Source organism: Mustelus asterias, chromosome 12 (assembly GCF_964213995.1).
Source record: "Mustelus asterias chromosome 12, sMusAst1.hap1.1, whole genome shotgun sequence".
NCBI classification, from domain to species: Eukaryota; Metazoa; Chordata; class Chondrichthyes; order Carcharhiniformes; family Triakidae; genus Mustelus; species Mustelus asterias.
Genome location: NC_135812.1, coordinates 22645861 through 22661355, shown reverse-complemented (window position 1 = coordinate 22661355; position 15495 = coordinate 22645861). Strand labels below are relative to the sequence as shown.

The 15495-nt window shown below is 45.5% G+C and overlaps 1 protein-coding gene across 1 annotated transcript in view; it reads right to left on the bottom strand.

Moving 5' to 3' along the window:
- The window catches only part of LOC144501904 (ras-related protein Rab-34-like), a 56663-nt gene extending 41297 nt beyond the window's left edge, over nucleotides 1–15366 (bottom strand). The window contains exons 1-2 of the mRNA XM_078225939.1: nucleotides 15074–15366; nucleotides 7086–7155 (exon numbers count right to left, since the gene is read on the bottom strand). Of these exons, the coding sequence (XP_078082065.1) occupies nucleotides 7086–7139 (54 nt within the window). The 5' untranslated portion in view covers nucleotides 7140–7155; nucleotides 15074–15366. The remainder of the gene's footprint in view (nucleotides 1–7085; nucleotides 7156–15073) is intronic.
- Between the last annotated feature and the right edge of the window lie 129 nt (nucleotides 15367–15495).

Below are 15495 nucleotides of genomic sequence, written 5' to 3'. Positions count from 1 at the left end.
CTTAAATTGCCTCTTTCCCATTGTAAAAAGGGTAGCGCAGGGCAGAGGGCCTGGGTAAGATGCTCTGTCAGAGAGTCGGTACAGACTCAATGGGCTGAATGGCCTCTTCTGTACTGTAGGGTCTCTATAATAATACATGGCACCAAAAGGTCAACCCGCAACAAAGAGAGTCTCTTCAGGAAGGAAGGGACAAAATTTGGAGAAGGTTAGAAATAGAGTCACAAGGTTCCGGTTTCAAATGCCACTCCAGAGCTTGAGCACAAAAATCAAGGTTGATACTCCAATGCCGGAATGAGGGACTGCAGCACTGTCAGAGGTGCTGCCTTTCAGATGAGACGGTAAAGCAAGGCCTGTCCACCTGTTCAGGTGGATAACTAATTCTCTGGAGCTATTTTGAAGAAGAACAGGGGAGTTATCCTCAATGTCCTGGCCAATATTTAAGCCTCAATCAACATCACAACAAATGAATATTGGGTCATTATCACATTGCTTTTTGTGGGAGTTTGCTATGCACAAATTGACTCTTGTGTCTCCTACATTACAACAGTCACTACACATCAAAAGTACTTCTTTGGCTGTAAAGTGTTGCGAGATGTTTGGGGACGCACATACGCACACCATCCATCATATTCAAAGAAGGGAGTTAAAATATTAGACTTCTCCTGATGTCATTCCAGGAGAATCCACTGAATCCTTACAGTGCAGAAGGAGACCATTCGGTTCATCGACACTGCACCAACTCTCCGAAAGAGCATCTTGCCTCAGGCATCCAATCTCCCCACCATCAGTAAAGTAGCTGTGTTGCTACTTTACATCAACAGAAATAAAATCTCCAATGGAAGTTCAAATACTGTGCATCCAATTTATTATCATACTTATGATGTGTAAGTGGTGTCAGTGGGTTGTACCTTCACATAGTCCTGGGACATCATGCATGCTGTCTTTCCCCGAACATATTGGATAACACGAAGATTGGTGGAGTTGCTGAGTGCTGGGAATTGTCAGAGGATACAAGATATAGATAGATTGGAGAAATGGCAGATGGAGTTTAATCTGGACAAATGCAAGGTGATGCATTTTGGAGGATCAAATTTAGGTGCGAATTATACTATAAATGGCAAAACCCTTAGGAATATTACCATACAGAGGGATCTGGGCATGCAGGTCCACATTTCCTTAAAAGTGGCAACACAGGTGGCCAAGGTCATTAAGAAGGCATATGGCATGCTTGCCTTCATTGGCCGAGGCATTGAGTACAAGAGTTGAGAAATCATGCTGCAGCAAAATAAAACCTTGGTAAGGCCACATTTGGAGTATTCTGGTCAGGTTGCCACACCACCAGAAGGATGTGGAAGCTTTGGAGAGAATACAAAGAAGGTTCACCAGGATATTGCCTCGTCTTGAGGCTCTTGACTATGAGGAGAAGTTGAATAAACTAAGATTGTTTTCACTGGAAAGACGGAGACTGAGGTGAGACCTGATAGAGATCTACGCAATTATGAGGGGTATAGACAGGGTGGATAGTCAGAGGCTTTTTCCCAGGGTGGAAGCGTCAATTACAAGGAGGCACAGGTTCAAGGTGAGAGGGGGAAATTTTAAGGGAGATGTGCGGGGGAAGTTTTTCACACAGAGTGGTGGGTGCCAGGAATGTGCTACCAGAGGAGGTGGTGGAAGCAGGTACATTAGCAATATTTAAGAGGCACCTGGATGGGTACATGAATAGGGAGGGAATAGAGGGATATGGACTGAGTAAGGGCAGAAGGTTTTTTCTGTCATCTAATTAGGGCATCATGATCAGCACGGGTTTGGCGGGCTGAAGGGCCTGTTCCTGTGTTGTATTTTTCTTTGTTCTATATCACCTCTATATGAACTCACTGTTAAAACATGTTGGCTGTCTGATTGCTTAGGAAACCGCTTGAGCTTTAGGTGGTTTTGTACTTCATTCTTCTCGCTCAGTCATGTCAGCCACTGCCTGCCGTCAAACACATCCCCTTTATTTGCACAGAGTGCTGGTTGCTTCAAATATAATATCATCACCCTGAGAGATAGATGGCCATCTTATCCAGGCCGAATCTCTCAGTGAGCCCACTAGGCTTTGTTGGAGCAGACTTTAGATGTCATTGCTGCCTTATGAATCTCGGTCTCAAAAGTTCTCTCAATTCATTCGGTCAAAACGTTGAAGCCAGAACAGAGAGTCTTGAAGAGAATGGAGCCCAAGTTGCGAGTTATATGCATTGCTGTGAGGTTGTTCCTACAGTTCTTCCAGGCCCAAAGAGAGGAGTGACTATGTTGAAATACCATCTGAAAATATTAACCCCAAACAACCCTTTTATTGAAAACGAGAGGTACTTTTAAGGCTGCCCACTTATCAGTGAGTGAGTCAGGATCAAAGCATAAGAGCAGGTTAGTATTAGCCCAGAGCTTGGGGTAGGCCTCTGCTTTCATATCCTTTAAGAACTTGAGGATTAGGAGCCGGAGTAGGCCACTCAGCCCTTCAAGCCTGCTCTGCCATTCAATACAACCATGGCTGATTTTATACTGCAATTCCACCTGCTCACACTATCCCCACATCCCATAAGAACGTAAGAAATAGGAGCAGGGCTTGGCCATTCGGCCCTTCTCCCTTAATGCTGTCCTACTCAATAATACCCAGGCTATCTCCTCAAACATACAAAGGCTTTGAAAATCCCTGTTGTCTACATCAGCCTTGCTGGACTCTAGTTTGTTACACAATTGTGTTCTGTCTTAAATCCAAAGTGATTTTCGCATTTTGCCAGATTCCGAACCACATTTAACTGGAAATCCCACAGTACATCCAGCAAGATTGTCTTAGAAGGGTAACAAGACTAAATATTGAGTCATATCGATTGTCATCTGAAATGGTTGTATTTTTAGAATGGCCATGTATGGTCAACATTCAGCCAACTGTTGACTGGAATATTCCAAACAGCGTGCTTCTAAGAATGTTAAGGATGTGCTGATACATAAGATTATGAGGGGCATACATGCCAGGGACAGGCTTCTGACATATTATCGTTCTGTAGCTATCTTCAGATTCACCAACTTCTTCCTGGCCTGTTTCCATCCAGTTTGGATTCTGCATATTGCATTGACTCAGAGTACAATCAGCTCTCATGTTTGCTGAACTAATCCTTTTTGAGTCTCATAAGAGACTCCACGAGTGAGAACCCCCAGAATATTGCTTTCAAAACTAATAGCATGTTTTTTGAAAGCCTCCATTTTACGTGACTCTTTTAACACCAACTTCTGGCCTGAGCTCTCCGCTGCCGTTGCAACGGTTTAAGTATCTCTTTAATCCATTTGAACGCTGCTTAACAATCCAGTGCTCCGTCAAACAGCCAGCTGTGTAGATGGAGGCTCACATAGTTTTATATGTCCAGTTCAAGATTATGTTAAACGTTCATAGGCAGGCAAAAATTCACCCAAAGCCCTTCAGTGCTTCATGGTTAACCACTGAGCGGGATATCAATAATGATTTCTAGACATATGAGGCCCTATGTTATCATTTTGATTCGAAGTGCTGGGCGGACTTGGAACTGGGAGTGTTTCAGATCCGACTTTTAGACCCGTTCTGAGGCGCCTCCATACGCACTCTGCCTGCAAAAGTATCAGTGATTCCGAATCGCGCTGCACAGGCCTGTGGGTGGGGCTTAACGCGCCCGAAATCCTGCAGCTCCGATCGGCGCCTCCAACTGCGCACGCGCAAAACAAAACTGATAGAATGCTGCTCCCCATCCACAACGCTCCCGGGCCGGATAATGCCTCCCCCTGGCCCTCACAGAGATTGCTCCACCCCCACAACATTACTGACCCCCTTATCCCCCCACCCCCTCTTTCACCCAGACCGATCGCAGGGCTCCTCCCACCCTTCCCCCTCACCGATCTCAGGCAGAGTGGCAGCAGTCCTCCCCTTCCACCCCACCGATCTCAGGCAGAGTGGCAGCGGATCCACTTTCTCCCCCACCGATCTCAAGCAGAGAGCCGTCGGACGCTCGGCACCTATCTCCTCACTAACTGGAGCACCCGAATCGGACTTATACAGAGCATGTCTGTTTTGTGCCGAGTCTGGATGGATGAACGTGGTGGTAAACGGGGGAGTGTCGGTAAAGTTGGGTGTGTAGCCCATTAAGTTAATTTAAATACATGCAAATGCATTTAAATGGCCGTAGCGCCCATTTCGGATGCGGTCCCAATCGCGACCATTTTCGGGCCTTGATAAAGGGGGAGCTGGCGCGGAGGTGGGTGTGGATAATGCTATTTGCCTCACGCCCGACTTTACCAAGTTTTCGCGCTCGAAAACGGGCGCAATGCGATGGTAAAATCGGGCCCATTAATTCACATCCTATTAGGTACATTCAGGTATTGCTTTGCTGGTTTTGGCCTGTAGACATCAGCGACAAATACGCAACTTCAAGGCCACACAACAAGAAATAACCTTGGCTCTAACTAGACAGCTAAACTTCTGCAGACGAAGGAACCCGCCAGGAAGTGATAAAAGCTTTCTTGTTGAAAAGCAAGTCCAGACCTGGATCAGAAAAAGACTCTTTGACACAACATTTCAAAAACCTTTTGAAGAATAACAGCTTGAGGTGAAAGCAGTTCACTAATACTGAGACTGGAGTAAAAATGTTGTTGCGGATCATTTTGACCGAGTCCTGTTCAAACATATGGGGCCCCATTTTAGGTGGAATCAAAACTATGCCACCCACTATCCTGAGGCTTGAAGCACTTTAATTTCCGTGGCATTTTTAAAAAATTGCTATTTTTTTTTGCACGAATGAAAAGAAGGCCCTTGAAATTATCATGAGGGAGAATTATATGAATGCTCGGCACATTCATCTGAAGCTTCTTCCTTCATTGTTGTGGCCGAGATGGGACCAATTATTTTAAACAGGCTAATAGTACAAAGGAAAAACCCAGATAACACACATTAAGTTTTCAAACTGACAGTATAATTTTGAGACCATCATGTAAATTTTGTGACTTTAAAGTCACACTTGTAGCAGCTTAAAAACATACACTGGTTCTCCAGTGAGTTGAGAGGTGATGAAAAAAGAACCATTTTTACCATCTCTCCCCTGTCCATAACGGAGTGGAGAAATGTGACTAAGTACGAGCAAGAAGGGAAATACAAACTTAGGGGTGCTCTGCAAAGCCAGATTCAGTTCATGCTGATCCACCTCTTCCATTTTTCTATTTCACCCTTCTTCCTCCCTTCCTCTCCTGAGTGCCCGTGGGGTGGCTCAGTGGTTAGCACTGCTGCCTCACAGTGCCAGGGACTCAGGTTCGATTCCTGGCTTGGATCACTGTCTGTGCGGAGTTTGCACGTTCGCCCCGTGGGTTTCCTCCTACAGTCCGAAAGACATGCTGGTTAGGTGCATTGGCCATGCTAAATTCTCCCTCAGTGTACTCGAGCAGGTGCCGGAGTGTGGCGACTAGAGCATTTTCACAGTAACTTCATTGCAGTGTTAATGTAAGCCTACTTGTGACACTAATAAAATAAAAAAGAAAGTACAGCCTCATGCAGTTTTATATCCCTCCAGTCCTTCCCCCAAATACATCCATCGGAATAGATAATGAACATCTCTGCAGGCTGTCAACCACAGAGGCCATCAGAGCCATGGTCACCCCCCCCCCCCCCCCCCGAGGAATCCAAGTTGCCGGGCTGTGGCAACATACACACTTAAATGGAACTTGTAGCCGGGAGCTGTGGTTAGAGGATAGCTATAGTGGAGGCTCCAAATTCTTTCCATCATATGCTGGCCAGGAATCTCTCCTGCTCTTAACACCTGTCATTGGCACATGTAGGGAGGATTTATAATTTGATACTCAACCTATTTGGCTGTGTGATGAGCGCATCTTCCTTTGGCAGTCAAATCCTAGGGTGGGACTTCAACCCCAAGCTTTCAGCTCGGAGGTAGGGACAGTACCCGCTGTACCACAGGGCCTCCTTGAATTAGTTAGATACTTTTAATTATAAATGGCTGCCTTAATTGTTAAGTGCAGAGATTTATTGCAAACTTGGTAAGCCAATTGCTTTGCCATTGGAGAATGCCCTTGATTGCGATAATGTGCGTTACGTGGTTATTGGTAGATAGAAATGTATCAATATTACATTTAGTGTGTATCCTTCTGGTGCGTTTAATTGATTCTAGTAGGAAGCCTCTTTTCTTTGCCCAGGAATCCATCTACAGATATGTCTTCTATACTAACTGCAGAGCGTGAAAGATAAGATCTCTAAACATCAAAACAAAAACAAGTTAAACAAAAACTGAAATGCTCATTCTGAATGCTGGGATTTGGTTAGACAGAGGAGCTTGCATTGGGCAACTTAACTTACCGACATGAATTTCAATTCCAGGTGGCATATTGACAGTTACAAGTGTGTTCATTTTTTACAATAAGCAGATCTTGTCACCTGTCATCCACAAGCTGAATGTTTATTGATAATTCTCCCTTCACACCGGGGGATATTGTGCTGCAGCCTCCTTCTTTGAGAGAGACAACTATATCCACATTGGAAACAGCCAGATGTTTTGCTAACAGTGTTGTACATTCACAAGTTGAATTTGTATATAAACTATTGTAAGTCACTCATCTGTTCATGGTATCATCAAACCTCAGCTTGTGTTCATGTAACTATTGTGGTATTGCTCACAGATATTCCAGGGTCTATGATATATTTCTAGTGTTTGCTGTCAACGTCTCGGATCCCAATCAGCACTATTACCCTGTTACTGCACATCACAGAGCTCCCGTCTTTACTGTGTGAACTGGGAGGCAGACAACACTGCTGTATGAATCTGACACACACTTGTTATCTGGACTGTTAAAAAAGATAAATTTCAGGAATCTTTGTCGCATTTTACAATCTGGTTATTTGCAGCTCAGCCCATCAGAAAGCTATCTATAATCCTCATATCACTAATTCCTACAACCCTGCAAGTATATAAAGGTGACATTTGATTATTGAGACATAGGCAATGTTGTGCTCTGTTATATATCAACGGTTCTGAAACAAATGCAAGAAGATGGTCCAAACAGGAGCAAGAAGTCCGACTTACCGAAGGTAGATCCGGTATGATTCGATCTCTTCTGACTGGTGGAAGTACACTCATGGTTGGCTGCCACACTCTGCAGAGGGAATGAGACATTACAAATTATGACTTTTTGTGTATTGAACAGTGAGTGCATTTGCATTGCAATGCTGCTTTGTATGGTATGGGGTAAACCATGGTATACCATCTGCTAAAGCATTCACTGTTTCTCTGGTCTAATCTTTCTTTGGAGAGAAATGGCGCTAAGATGACATGCTTGGAAGTTGGGAACCAAGTCACACCTCAGTGAAAACCTAATAAGCTGATACCTGAACCATCGGGTCTGCAGTGCATGGACAGCAGCATTGACAATTAGAACAGTCAATCTGCTTTACCAAAGGGACCTCAAAAGATATTCACATGCAGATCAATCTCAGTGGTCATCTTTACTGATGGTAGTGGCCATCTTTACTGGCAGTAGGAACCATCATTAATGATGTAGTGTCTTCTTTAATGGTGGCAGTCATCTTTAATGATGGCAGTGACCACCTTTAATGGCGGCAGTGGCCATCTTTAATGGTCGCATGGGCCATCTTTAATGGCGGCAGGGGCCATCATTAATGGCGGCAGGGGCCATCTTTAATGGCGGCAGTGGCCATCTATAATGGCGGCAGTGGCCATCTTTAATGATGGCAGTGACCACCTTTAATGGCGGCAGTGGCCATCTTTAATGGTCGCAGGGGCCATCTTTAATGGCGGCAGGGGCCATCTTTAATGGCGGCAGGGGCCATCTTTAATGGCAGCAGGGGCCATCTTTAATGGCGGCAGGGGCCATCTTTAATGGCGGCAGTGGCCATCTTTAATGGCGACAGTGGCCATCTTTAATGGTGGCAGGGGCCGTCTTTACTGGTGGCAGCTATGATGACAGTGTTCACATTCACTGTGGGCTGGGTTTCTTCCCACTCAGCTCCAGGTAGATGGCACTATTTCAAAGAAGAGTTGGGGACTTCTCCCCAGTTTCCTGACCAATATTCATCCCTCAATAAACAGATTATCCGGTTATTATCACATTGCTGTTTCACTCATTAAAAGAACGTTGATGGCACATAGATGTTGGTCTGTGATGCCAATTCAACCAAAGAAGAAACTGAAGCAGAATCCAATGTCCCAATGAATGGAGTGCCCTGACTGGAAAATCAGCTGTAAGTGCCTTCTCTCCATAGTGACTCCACTTATTTCTCCCACGAGATAATCTTTAGGTTGGCCCTAATGCTAATACTCAGAAAGGACTGTGCATGGCACTGCTGCCTTATTAGTGGGTAAATGTTTCCTCAGAGCATGAAGATCCGTTAGTATTAACAATTTAAGTTGTAAGGAAATGAATGGAATGTTGAGTTAATCTTTATTTGTGGCTCTCCAGGTTCTAGAATACACACCAATGCCTTGAATGGAATAAAAATGAGGAGGAATGTAACATAGAAATCATAGAATTCATAGAAACCCGACAGTACAGAAAGAGGCCATTCGGCCCATTGAGTCTGCACCGACCACGATTCCACCCAGGCCCTACCCCCATATCCCTACATATTTTACCCGCTAATTCCTCTAATCTACGCATCCCAGGACACTAAGGGGCAATTTTAGCATGGACTATCAACCTAACCCGCACATCTTTGGACTGTGGGAGGAAACCGGAGCACCCGGAGGAAACCCACGCAGACACGAGGAGAATGTGCAAACTCCACACAGACAGTGACCCAAGCCGGGAATCGAACCCAGGTCCCTGGAGCTGTGAAGCAGCAGTGCTAACCACAGTGCTACCGTGCCGCCCTTCTGCTAAGGTCCAGAAGATCCCAAACCCTGCCTCTGCCAGATGCTCCCTGGACTGAGTGCAATCTATATCAAGGAAAGAAATATTCCATAGGGTAGTCATTTGGTTTGAAGAATTAAACTCTCCAAAATGAAACTTGTAGGAATACAGGGCTGGAAAATTCAAAAAAGACAAAGCAAATAAGAAATAGGAGCATGATAAAAGGGGTGGCACGGTGGCACAGTGGTTAGCACTCAAAGCTCCAGAGACCTGGGTTCGATTCCTAGTTTGGGTCACTGTCTGTGTGGAGTTTACACATTCTCCCAGTGTCTGTGTGGGTTTCCTCTGGGTGCTCCGGTTTCCTCCCACAGTCCAAGGATGTGCAAGTTAGATGCATGGCCATGCTAAATTGTCCCTTAGTGTCCCAGGAAGCGTAGGTTAGAGGGATTGCCAGGGTATATATCTGGGGTTACGTAGATAGGGCCTCGGTGAGATTTTTGTTGGTGCAGACCCTACAGTGCAAACCCTACAGTGCAGATGGGCTGAATGGCCTCCTTCTGCACTGTAGGGTTATTGTAGTTTCTAAAATACTGTGGGTGCTGGGATCTGAAACAAAAACAGAAAATGCTGGAAAATCTCAGCAGGTCTGACAGCATCTTTGGAGAGAATAGAGCCAACATTTTGAGTCTAGATGACCCTTGTTCAGAGCTCAGATAGGAGTAACAATAGGACTAAATTGTGCACCTTAAACAGCAAGACTGATAGGGAGGTCTTGTGGCACAGTGAAGCTCTGTGTTCGAGTCCAACACCAGGATTTGTTGGCCGAGGAAGGAGCGTACATAACATAGTTCAACGGGCTAACAACCAGCTCGGAAATCTTTCCTCCTGCTATTCCTCAAAGGAGAAAACCTAGTGTGTCCGTGAAGATATGCTATAAAAAACAAGACAGTAAGACTGCCAGGGCTTCAGTGGAAGGCATAATCTTCATTCCCCATCCTACCTTCAACCCCAGGTTCAGACACACCTCACGCTTTCTAGAACTATGGAGTAAATATTCCAAATCAGGTTGTCAGCACAATTCAACCTTGACGTTGAATTCACTGGGGACAATCCACAACTATGACTGTTTATCCACAAGGTCTCATTAAGACTGGATTTTTGAGAGAATGGTAGCCTTGTGTGCATACTCAACTAAATCTGGTCCCCAGTCATCCTGCAGACAATTTATCTGGGAAAAAATTGCAGACAAGAGTCAGAAGTGAAGGGGGAGAAATCTGTTACGTGAACAGAAAATGCTGGAAAATCTCAGCAGGTCTGACTGCATTTGTGGAAAGGGAATAGAGCCAGGGAGGCACAGTGGCACAGTGGTTCGCACTGCTGCCCCATGTGCCAGCGACCCGGGTTCAATTCTGGCCTCAGTCACTGTCTGTGTGGAGTTTGCACGTTCTCCCTGTGTCTGCGTGGGTTTACTCCGGATCCTCCGGTTTCCTCTCACAGTCCAAAGATTAGGTTGATTGGCTATGCTAAATTGACCCCAGTGTCAGGGGAATTAGCAGGGTAAATATGTGGGGTTACGGGAATAAGGCCTGGGTGGAATTGGGGTCAGTATAGACTCGATGGGCCAAATAGCCTCCTTCTGTACTGTAGGGATTCTATGATGATATATGTGCTGATTAAGTGCATTGGCTATGCTATATTCTCCCTCAGGTGTACCCGAACTGGTGCTGGATTGTGGCGACTAGGAGATTTTCACAGTAACTTCATTGCAGTGTTAATGTAAACCTATTTGTGACAGTATAAATACACTTTTAAAAAACTTTTCGAGTCTGGCTGACCCTTTGTCAGCTAAAATCTGTGAGCAAGATGATCAGGAGGGGAGCTAAGCTTTTGAGGTCTAAATCGGTGTCCCCCCCCCCCCCCCCGTTCGTTATTAATCGGTATTAATCGGGGACTCGATGGTGAAGGGGACAGACAGGCGTTTCTGCGGAGGTAGGCGGGATTCTCGCATGGTGGTCTGCCTCCCTGGGGCCGGGATCCAGGATGTCGCTAGTCGCGTCCCGGAAATCCTGAGGTGGGAGGGAGAGGAGCCTGAGGTAGCGGTACATATTGGTACCGCTGATGTGGGTAGGAAGGGAGAAGGGGTCATGAAAAGGGAGTACAGGGAATTAGGGAGACAGCTGAGAAAGAGGAAAGCAAAGGTAGTAATCTCAGGATTACTGCCTGTGCCACGGGAAGGTGAGGGCAGGAATGGAGTGAGGTGGAAGATGAATGTGTGGCTGAGGGACTGGTGCAGGGGGCAGGGATTCAGGTTCCTGGACCATTGGGACCTCTTTAGGGGCAGGGGTGATCTGTATACAAAAAACGGGTGGAACTTGAATCACACGGGGACCAATATCCTGGCCGGTAGGTTGGCTAAGGTTACTGGGGAGAATTTAAACTAGATAGGTTGGGGGGAGGGGAGCTAGAAGAGTTGACTAGGATCAAGGAACTAATTGATGGGGTGGAGGATGCAGGGGTAAGGGGAATTACAAAATTAATGGTAGAGGAGAGGGTGCAAGTGAATGAAGGCGGTAATTTAGATAAGGGAGTAGAGGGAGAGGGTGTTCGCGACTCATCAAAGCGGGTCCAGATAAAAGCTGGAATAAGGACACTTTGCCTGAATGCACGAAGCATTCGGAACAAGGTAAATGAGTTGATGGTGCAAATCAGCACGAGTGGGTACGATCTAGTGGCCATTACAGAAACGTGGCTGAAAGGTGACCAGGACTGGGAGATGAATATCCAGGGGTATCAGGCATTTAGGAAGAATAGACAGGAAGGAAAAGGTGGTGGGGTCGCGCTATTAATAAGAGATAATATCAGGGTAGTACTGAGGGATGACATAGGCTCTGAGGAACAAAACGTGGAATCATTATGGGTAGAGATGAGGAATTGTAGAGGGAGAAAGACACTAGTAGGTGTGGTATATAGGCCCCCAAATAATAATGTTGAGGTAGGGAGGGCTATAAACAAGCAGATAAGGGATGCGTGTAAAAACGGAACGGCAATAATCATGGGGGACTTCAACATGCACATTGACTGGCAGACTCAAGTCGGTAAGGGTGGAATGGAGGAAGAGTTCTTAGAATGCTGTCGGGATAGTTTCCTTGAACAGCATGTTACGGAACCGACGAGGGAACGAGCTATTTTGGATCTGGTATTGTGTAACGAGGTAGGTAGAATTAAGGATCTTATTGTGAAGGACCCTCTTGGGTCTAGTGACCACAATATGGTCGAATTTCTGATTCAGATGGAAGAGGAGAAAGTTTGGTCCCAAACCAGTGTCCTCTGTTTGAACAGAGGGAAATATGATAGGATGAGGGATGAATTGGCTAAGGTAGACTGGGAGAGCAGGCTGGCAGGTAGGATAGCTGAGGAACAGTGGAGGATTTTTAAGGAGATCCTTTTCAGTTCTCAGCAAAAATATATTCCAGCAAAAAACAAGGATTGTAAGAAAAGGGAGAACCAGCCGTGGATAACGAAGGAAATAAAAGAGAGTATTAAAATAAAAACAGCTGCGTACAGAGTGGCCAAAAATAGTGGAGAAACAAGTGATTGGGAAAAATTTAAGAAACAACAAAGAGAGACTAAGAAAGCGATAAAGAAAGGAAGGATAGACTATGAAGCTAGGCTAGCAATTAATATAAAAAATGATAGTAAAAGTTTTTATAAATATATAAAAAGGAATAGAGTGGCTAGAGTGAATGTTGGACCCTTGGAGGACGAGAGGGGGGAGTTAATAGTGGGAAATGAGGATATGGCTGAGTCTTTAAATAAGTTTTTTGTGTCGGTCTTCACGGTGGAGGACACAAATAGTTTGCCAAATATTAACGATAGAGGTTTGGCAGCAGGAGAAATACTTAATACAATTAATGTTACCAGAGAGGCAGTGCTGGGTAGACTAATGGGACTGAAGGTGGATAAGTCCCCGGGTCCGGATGGAATGCATCCCAGGGTATTGAAAGAAATGTCAGAGGTAATAGTGGATGCGTTAGTGATTATTTATCAAAACTCGTTGCATTCTGGGGTAGTGCCGGTTGATTGGAAAACGGCTAATGTTACGCCGCTGTTTAAAAAAGGAAGGAGACAAAAGGCGGGTAACTATAGGCCGGTCAGCTTAACGTCTGTAGTAGGGAAAATGCTGGAATCCATTATTAAAGAGGAGATAGCAGGGCATCTGGATAGAAATGGTTCGATCAATCAGACGCAGCATGGATTCATGAGGGGAAAGTCGTGCTTGACGAACATGTTGGATTTTTATGAAGATGTGACTAGGGCGGTTGATGGAGGAGAACCGGTGGATGCGGTGTTTTTGGATTTCCAAAAGGCGTTTGATAAGGTGCCCCATAAAAGGCTACTGAAGAAGATTAGGGCACACGGAGTTGGGGGTAGTGTGTTAAAGTGGATTGGGGACTGGCTATCCGACAGGAAGCAAAGAGTCGGAATAAATGGGTGTTTTTCCGGTTGGAGGAAGGTAACTAGTGGCGTGCCGCAGGGATCGGTACTCGGGCCGCAACTATTTACCATTTATATAGATGATCTGGAGGAGGGGACGGAGTGTAGGGTAACGAAGTTTGCAGACGACACAAAGATAAGTGGAAAAGTGAATCGTGTGGAGGACGGAGAAGATCTGCAGAGAGATTTGGACAGGCTGAGTGAGTGGGCGAGGATATGGCAAATGGAGTATAACGTTGAGAAATGCGAGGTTATACACTTTGGAGGAAATAATAACAAATGGGATTACTATCTCAATGGAAACAAATTAAAACATGCTACCGTGCAAAGGGACCTGGGGGTCCTTGTGCATGAGACGCAAAAGCCCAGTCTGCAGGTACAACAGGTGATCAAGAAGGCAAATGGGATGTTGGCCTATATTGCGAAGGGGATAGAATATAAAAGCAGGGATGTCTTGATGCACCTGTACAGGGCATTGGTGAGGCCGCAGCTGGAATACTGTGTGCAGTATTGGTCCCCTTATATGAGGAAGGATATATTGGCATTGGAGGGAGTGCAGAGAAGGTTCACCAGGTTGATACCTGAGATGAGGGGTTTGGATTATGGGGAGAGGCTGAGGAGATTGGGTTTGTACTCGTTGGAGTTTAGAAGGATGAGGGGGGATCTTATGGAGACTTATAAGATAATGCGGGGGCTGGATAGGGTGGAGGCGGAGAGAATCTTTCCACTTAGTAAGGAAGTTAAAACTAGAGGACACAGCCTCAAAATAAAGGGGGGTCGGTTTAGGACAGAGTTGAGGAGGAACTTCTTCTCCCAGAGGGTGGTGAATCTCTGGAATTCTCTGCCCACTGAGGTGGTGGAGGCTACCTCGCTGAATATGTTTAAAGCGCGGATGGATGGATTCCTGATCGGTAAGGGAATTAAGGGTTATGGGGATCAGGCGGGTAAGTGGTACTGATCCACGTCAGATCAGCCATGATCTTATTGAATGGCGGGGCAGGCTCGAGGGGCTAGATGGCCTACTCCTGCTCCTATTTCTTATGTTCTTATGTTATTACAACCCCCTCCCCCCCACCCCCAATCCCCTCGTTTAGTCTTGCTTTCCCGAATATTCCCATTCAAAGGGTTTCCAGACTTCTGCCGGGGAGCCCAATCTCAAATCGTCATCTCCCCCCCCAACCCCCTTGCTTTTCTCCGGAAACTACAAAACATGACTTCCTCGAGACTGGAAGGAAGCCAAAGTAAATGTTACAATGAACGATTAAGACAAAGTTTGTATTAGTGGGGCTGCATCCACGACAAGCGAGTTGATAGCCTTAGCGTGCACCCTCCTGTTTACTATTCTGTCAGCCTAACACAAAGTAACAATGTGGAAAGAAGCTGCAGTTCTTGCTTGGTTTTATAAAATAACAATCTTGGCTTGTGGATTTCTTTTCCTCCAACTTTGTATCAGTAAGCAAACTCGACACAATTGAACTGATACTCACCCCCGCTACCAGTGGTGCCTGACTTAAGTAAGAATGTTAAATAAATAACTGCGCTTAGTTGATTTCTTTTTTAAAATCAGTTAAATCCGACAAAGATGTTTGAACGGCCGTCCACAGATTCAGGGAGTGAATCATGGAATAACATTGTCCTCTGCATACCAGGGATCAAACCGCGCGGAGACAGGAATTTTGGACGAGAGTTTCTTTTAACTTTTTCTCATTACCTTGTTTATTTCTGTGAAACTGACACTCGAGGCGTTTTGTTTTTTAAAATTTCTTTCCCGAGTCGGTTAGTGGCTGATTCAGCTGGATGCGGTTCCTACGGACGAATCTGCAGAAGATTCCTCCTGCGAATCTTCGCCGGAGATTGTCCCAACGTGGCTGGGTCTCTCTCTCTCTCTTTCTCACAAGAGTAGGATTGACTTTGTCCCAGATTCCCAAATCCCCGCAAGGCGCCCAGCTAGAGTCGGCAGCTGTTTCCCATTCCCTGTTCTAGGACTCCCTCCTGCTTGTTCCCAGGAATCACAGCAAGGACTGAATATTTCACCCACAGAGATCACATCCTTTTACACATTTGGTATTGGGAGGAGTGCTATACTTTCCCAAATGTTAAGAGAATTGAATAAGCGAAAAAAAATTCAAAGAA